We start from the raw sequence: 6,860 nt of genomic DNA, 5'->3' as shown, positions 1-6,860 counted from the left end.
ATGCACTTCTTAGGCCAGGTGCTCCCTACTTGGAGGAATTAGATGGGCTGTTATGATCAGACAAGCAAAGTTTTCTGAGCCCCTGAAAGGTGTTGAGAAATTGCATGGCTAGAACCAGAAATCTTAGTAGATGGAGCTGTTGCAACCTAGCAGCTGTGTTCTGGTGGCCTCTGTGTCCTCCAGGCTACACCAAACAGGGAAGACAGTCCAACTGCTACCAGAGGGTGATCCCCAAGGTTATCTTTAAAGGGGTTAACTCCTGGAAGCCGCCTAGAAGGAGACCTGGAACGTTAACAGGTGTTTCTTGTAAGACGTTAATCTAGTGCACCTGCGTTAGCTGCTGCAGGCTCTCCTCGCAAAGGCTTCTGGTCGTGGGAGGGCAGAAGACGCGCATGCGTTCTTCCCATGCCTCGGTTTCTGTGGCTTAAGTTGGGTCAGGTCCTGTGAAGCCTCCGGTTAACTCTCCATGGAAAATGAAAGTTGCCCTGAGGGGGCTTGGCACCCGAACAGGATTTCCCCTTCATGTCACCACCATGGAGGTGGATACGAGAGCACTGGCCAAGGAGAGGTAAGCATGGCAAACTGGGTAGCCGCTGAGTTCGGCCTTCTCTTTGCCCTTGGCTCCGTGACCCTTCCCTTACAGTCCTCAGTGTACTCGAATGCCCAAGCGGAGGGTGGGCCCCGTTGCTCTAAGGAGCCTGTTCCCACCCTAGAAACCATAGGTTTTGGATTTCTGTGCCCAGCCAGGGATCCAACAGGTCTCGCCGTCTTCTGAGTGCATAGCCATGATTCCAAGGCCTTTCGGGCGGCTGCCACAAGTGAACATGAACGCAGGGGATACTGGAGATACGGGGTGTGGGTTTGGGTTGTTAATGCCGGACCCAGTCAGTAGATGCCAAGGCAGGGCTTGGGGGTGGTCACCCAAACCTAGTCCTGGGATTGGAATATCCCATAAAGTTCAAGGCCTGGCATACCCGCGCCTGCGAGGCCTCTGTCCCGCTCCAGAGCTCCAATTACTGTGGAGCCCCGAGCCTCGGCCACGCCATCCGCACGGTGGCGCCAGAGCTCACAGTGCGGGCGGGTTCGCCCCCTAGCCACAGGGTCACGTGGTACGGGGCGGCGCAGCCCGATGACGCACGCCCGGCGCTGCCTTCGCCCCGCCCTTCATGGGGTCACGTGGTAGGCCGGCGCAGCCTGATAACGCGGCGCCCAGGCCCTAAGCGCAGCTCCCGCCCCGCCCCGTCGCCGCGCCGAGTCCTTTTGTCCAAGATGGCGGCGCCGGGGGCGCTGCCTCCTCGGCCGCCGCCGCCGCCGCCGCTGTGAGGGGCCTGCGGGCCGCCCGCCCGCCAGCCGCGCCGGCGCCATGAAGAGGCAGAGCGAGCGAGACTCTAGCCCGAGCGGGCGCGGCTCGTCATCGTCGGCCAAACGGCCGCGGGAGCGCGAACGGGAGGCGGAGGCGGGCGGGCGGCGGGCGGCGCACAAGGCCTCGGGCGGCGCCAAGCACCCCGTTCCAACGCGGGCCCGCGACAAACCTCGCGGTAGCGGGGGCAGCGGCGGTGGGCATCGCGACGGCCGAGGCGCCGGGGACGCGAATCACCGTGCGAGCAGCGGCCGCTCCTCAGGCTCGGGCGCCGGCGGCGGGGGACGCGGCGGCAAGGCCTCAGGGGACCCAGGCGCTTCGGGCGCGTCGCCCCGCGCATCTCCACTACCGCCACCTCCGCCGCCGCCCGGGGCCGAGCCCACGGGTCCCGGCTCCTCAGCGGCTGCACCCGAGTACAAGACGCTGCTCATCAGCAGCCTGAGCCCCGCGCTGCCTGCCGAGCACCTCGAAGATCGGCTCTTCCACCAGTTCAAGCGCTTCGGCGAGATCAGCCTGCGCCTGTCGCACACGCCTGAGCTGGGCCGCGTGGCCTACGTGAACTTCCGGCACCCGCAGGACGCGCGTGAGGCCCGCCAGCACGCCCTGGCCCGCCAGCTACTGCTCTACGACCGTCCGCTCAAGGTGGAGCCCGTGTACCTGCGAGGCGGCGGCGGCGGCGGCGGGAGCAGCAGGCGAAGCAGCAGCAGCAGCGCCGCCGCCTCCACTCCGCCCCCGGGCCCACCCGCGCCCGCCGACCCGCTCGGCTACCTCCCGCTGCACGGCGGCTACCAGTACAAGCAGCGTTCACTGTCCCCGGTTGCCGCCCCTCCGCTGCGGGAGCCCCGCGCCCGCCACGCTGCCGCAGCCTTTGCTCTAGATGCGGCCGCGGCCGCCGCCGCCGTAGGCCTGTCCCGGGAGCGGGCCTTGGACTACTACGGGCTATACGACGACCGCGGGCGACCCTACGGCTACCCGGCCGTGTGCGAGGAGGACCTGATGCCCGAGGACGACCAGCGGGCCACGCGCAACCTCTTCATTGGGAATTTGGACCACAGCGTGTCAGAGGTGGAGCTGCGACGGGCTTTCGAGAAGTACGGCATCATTGAGGAGGTGGTCATCAAGAGACCCGCCCGTGGGCAGGGCGGTGCGTATGCCTTCCTCAAGTTCCAGAACCTAGACATGGCCCACCGGGCCAAGGTGGGCATGTCGGGTCGGGTGATAGGCCGCAATCCCATTAAGATAGGGTACGGCAAGGCCAACCCCACTACGCGCCTCTGGGTGGGTGGCTTGGGACCTAACACCTCACTGGCGGCTCTGGCCCGGGAGTTTGACCGTTTTGGGAGCATTCGGACCATTGATCATGTCAAGGGAGATAGCTTTGCCTACATCCAATACGAGAGCTTGGACGCAGCCCAGGCCGCCTGTGCTAAAATGAGGGGCTTTCCCTTGGGGGGTCCTGACCGCAGGCTGCGCGTGGATTTTGCCAAAGCAGAGGAGACTCGGTATCCCCAGCAGTACCAGCCCTCCCCCCTCCCTGTGCACTATGAGCTACTCCCCGACGGGTATACCCGGCACAGGAACCTGGATGCCGACCTGCGGGTGCGGGATAGGACCCCTCCACACCTCCTGTACTCAGATCGAGAGCGGACCTTTTTGGAAGGGGACTGGACCAGCCCCAGTAAAAGCTCTGACCGCCGAAACAGCCTCGAGGGCTACAGCCGCTCAGTGCGCAGCAGGAGTGGTGAGCGCTGGGGAGGAGATGGGGACCGGGGCCTGCCCAAGGCCTGGGAGGACAGGCGGAAGCGCCGGAGCCTCTCCAGTGATCGCGGAAGGGCCACCCACTCCCCTTATGAGGAGCGGAGCAGGACCAAGGGTGGTGGGCAGCCTACGGACCGAGGCTCCGACCGCACCCCGGAGCGTAGCCGCAAGGAAAACCATTCCAGTGAAGGGACCAAGGAGTCCGGCAGCAACTCCCTCAGCAACAGCCGACACGGGGCGGAGGAGCGGAGCCACCACCACCACCACGAGGCTCCCGACTCTTCCCACGGGAAGAAGACCCGAGAGAGCGAGCGCAATCATCGGACCACTGAGGCCGAGCCCAAGCCTCTGGAAGAGCCAAAACACGAGACCAAAAAGCTCAAGAATCTTTCAGAGTATGCCCAGACGCTGCAGCTGGGTTGGAACGGGCTTCTGGTGTTGAAAAACAGCTGCTTCCCGACATCTATGCACATCCTAGAGGGGGACCAGGGGGTGATCAGCAGTCTCCTCAAAGACCATACTTCCGGGAGTAAGCTGACCCAGCTGAAGATTGCCCAGCGCCTTCGCCTGGACCAACCCAAGCTCGATGAGGTCACACGACGCATCAAGCAGGGGAGCCCCAATGGCTACGCAGTGCTCCTGGCCACCCAGGCGACCCCCAGTGGGCCTGGCTCTGAGGGGATGCCTACGGTGGAGCCTGGCCTACAGAGGCGGCTTCTCAGGAACCTGGTCTCCTACTTGAAACAGAAGCAGGCTGCAGGGGTGATCAGCCTGCCAGTGGGTGGATCCAAGGGCAGAGACAGCACAGGCATGCTCTACGCCTTCCCGCCCTGTGACTTCTCACAGCAGTACCTCCAGTCAGCGCTGAGGACACTGGGCAAGCTAGAGGAGGAGCACATGGTGATAGTTATAGTGAGAGACACAGCCTAGCCCGAGCCTGGCTTTTCCAGCCTGTTTGTCACTGAAGCAGTTATTTTAAAATCTGACCACCGCTGCCCTGCACCCCTGGCCCATCCTACACCCTTGATTTGAATTCTCTGCTGGGTTACTCCATTTCGTTTGGTAGGGGACCAAAGTCCTATCTCCCCACCAAAAACTAAGTTCTTAGGTTTGGGTTTTTTGGGTTTTTTTTTTTTTACCGTGATGAGAAGGGACTCCTGTCATGTCTGCTTCTAGTGTATGAAATACTGTCTGCTGTGTTCTGTATTTTTTTATTTTTTGACTAACTGTATGGAAAATTGTCAGTAAAGCCTTTGTCAGAGGATGGATTTTTAATCCTGTTTAGAGTCCTGGTTTAATCACATGATTTTCTCGAAGGATGGAAGACTGTCCCCCGCTGCCTGCACACAGATGCCTTCCGGCATCTTTCCACTGCCGGCGTGTCTCCCAGCCCTGCTGCACTGGTGCCTGACAGCCCCCAGCTCGTGGGGCTGAGGCGGGGCTCCATTCACAGGGGTTTCTAATTTGGTCTGAGAGCAAGTGGGTTTCATTTCAGACCCTGCCATGCCAGCCTCCACAGAGCCCATTGCACAGGAAGGGGTTAAGCCGAAGTCTAGCTAGCCGCTGTGGTAGTTTTTGTGTTCCTGCCATGAACAGTGTGTGTGTCCGTGGGGTTGAACAAAGCACCTGGTTGGCAGGCGTTTCTGAAAGCAGGTAGACCTTAGTCGTGGTGTGGTGGTCATGGGAGGAGCAGTGCAGTATTGGGGTCTTGGTGCCTGGATGTGCCCAGCTTCCTCCTCTCGTTAGCCTCCCTTCTCCCCTTAATGCAGCAGCCCGGGGATACCCAGGTGGAGACAGCGCTCCTTCGGACTCCCAGGGGCACTGGTGGTCAGACGTTGGGGTGGAGGGTGGGAGGCCACTTTTCTTGGTTAATCCTTGAACTTTTCCCAGTGCTTGTGAATTCTGGCTTTTCTTATGATCGTTCAGGGCTGGTGTGGGCCTCTGCCTGGCCACTGGAGCAGAGTGAAGGACACGGGATCCATGGCCTGAAGAGTTTTTGACGGAAGACAGTGGGTTAGGAAGATGCTCTTATAAACTGACATAACTTCCTCAGGTGCAGGGTGGGCGCAGGTGCCTAGGGCCTCCTGCCCTGATACTGCTGAGGTGGGGACCACTGGGAAATGGGGTCCCTCTCTGGGGAAATGTCACAGTTGCTGAGGTGTCGGGCAAAAGCCATGCAGGCTGGGGAGGGAAAGATGGCTTTCAGACAGCCCTGAGTTCTCTGGCACGTGTCTCTACAGGCAGCATGGCCAGCGTGGCAGATGAAGCTAGCAGTGTCAGGGACCAGGGAGGGACATCAGTCACAGCAGTGGCCACCATAGGACAGCCCACTTTTTCGAAATGTTTGTGGCAGTTTAGATGGTCCAAAAGCTTCACTGTCAAGGCTGACGAGGAAGAGGCGCTCCAGGAAGGGAAATGAGCCCCCAGGAGACCAGAACCGCGGGTTCTGTTGACGTGCTGTCCCCTCTTTAGGTTTGATCCACTACCCTGGCTGCCGCGAGACAGCGCAGGTGACAGCAGAGATGTTTTGAGAGCAAGTTTGTGAGATGGAGGCTGGGGCTCACTGTGGACCTCAGAGAATACAGGCCTCTCTCTCCACAAGAACAGTGAAAGAGATGACTTTTTGAGACCTTAGAGATTTAAACGGGAAGGAAGGTGCCTGGGGAAGTACTGCTCCCTGGGCTTCAGCTGTTGCTAATGAACAAGCGCGTTCATAATGTGAAACACAGGAAGTGTTGAATGTGTGTTTATACTTGAGTTTCAGCCACATCTGCCAGGTATCTGAGCAAAGCAGTGTGGGATGCAGACAGGCAGTGGGAAGCACTGGAAGCCGGAGTGGCCTCATCGTGCCTAGAACAGGCGGTGGCGTTAGTCGTGTCCGACTCTGTGCGACCCCATGGACTGTAGCCTGCCAGGCTCCTCTGTCCCTGGGACTTCCCAGGCAAGAATACTGGAATGGGTAGCCATGCCATCCTCCGGGGGATCTTCCCGACCCAGGGATCTCCTGTACTGGTAGGCGCGTTCTTTACCACCAAGTCTTCAGGGTTAAAGCAGGTGAAATTGGGACAAATGCCCAGATCACAGGCCAGAGCCGCATTGCTGCCCTGTCTTTGGGCTGTTCTTTCGTAGAGCAGGTGGTCAGGACCCAGAGCACTACCTGGCTTTCCCCAAACAGAAACCTGCTATGAAGTCTGGTTGGAGAGGACACGTGAACCCGTGCCTTGTTCACCCTTTTTCAGGGATAGGTGCTCTCTGGCCCCAAATTGAACTAGTTTTCCTGCATTGTGATCATTCTCCGCCTCAGACTCTCAATTCTTTCCTTCCTTCCGCTTTTGTCTTTTAAACGGGAGGATAATTGCTTTACTACTGGCTTCTGCTGTGCAGCAGAACAAATCAGTCCTAAGTGTGTATGTGTGTGTGTATCCCCTCCCTCCGCCATCCCCACAGATTTAGGATGCTTCCCCCACAGGGAGAACGATTTAACTGCAGGCAACCAGTGCCTCTACCTGGGGTTCCTACCTGAGGTGTGGCTTAAAGGCAGAAACCAAGAGGAGGTGAAATTTGCCTCACTGGTCGTTTGGTACGTTCTGCATGTTTCTTCCTAAGGGACTGAGATCTTCGGCCTTGGCAGATAAGGAGGAGGGCTGATGTTTCTTTGCGCCCCCCCCGGGGCGCTTCCCTAAGGGCGTGTTGTCAGGTCGACCAGGATCCTGCTTTCTCACTGCAGGCTCCCGTCTCCACC

The 6,860-nt window shown here is 59.7% G+C and overlaps 1 protein-coding gene across 1 annotated transcript; it reads left to right on the top strand.

The window, feature by feature from the left end:
• The first annotated feature begins 1,255 nt into the window (after positions 1-1,255).
• On the top strand, positions 1,256-4,393 carry RBM15B (RNA binding motif protein 15B). Its single transcript, XM_055557418.1, has one exon. It carries the CDS (start codon positions 1,364-1,366, stop codon positions 4,046-4,048), a length of 2,685 nt encoding a protein of 894 aa, XP_055413393.1. The 5' UTR covers positions 1,256-1,363; the 3' UTR covers positions 4,049-4,393.
• The last annotated feature ends 2,467 nt before the right edge of the window (positions 4,394-6,860 follow it).

The sequence above is a fragment of the Bubalus kerabau genome, chromosome 20 (assembly GCF_029407905.1).
Source record: "Bubalus kerabau isolate K-KA32 ecotype Philippines breed swamp buffalo chromosome 20, PCC_UOA_SB_1v2, whole genome shotgun sequence".
NCBI lineage: Eukaryota > Metazoa > Chordata > Mammalia > Artiodactyla > Bovidae > Bubalus > Bubalus kerabau.
This window is presented reverse-complemented; position numbering and strand designations above follow the sequence as displayed.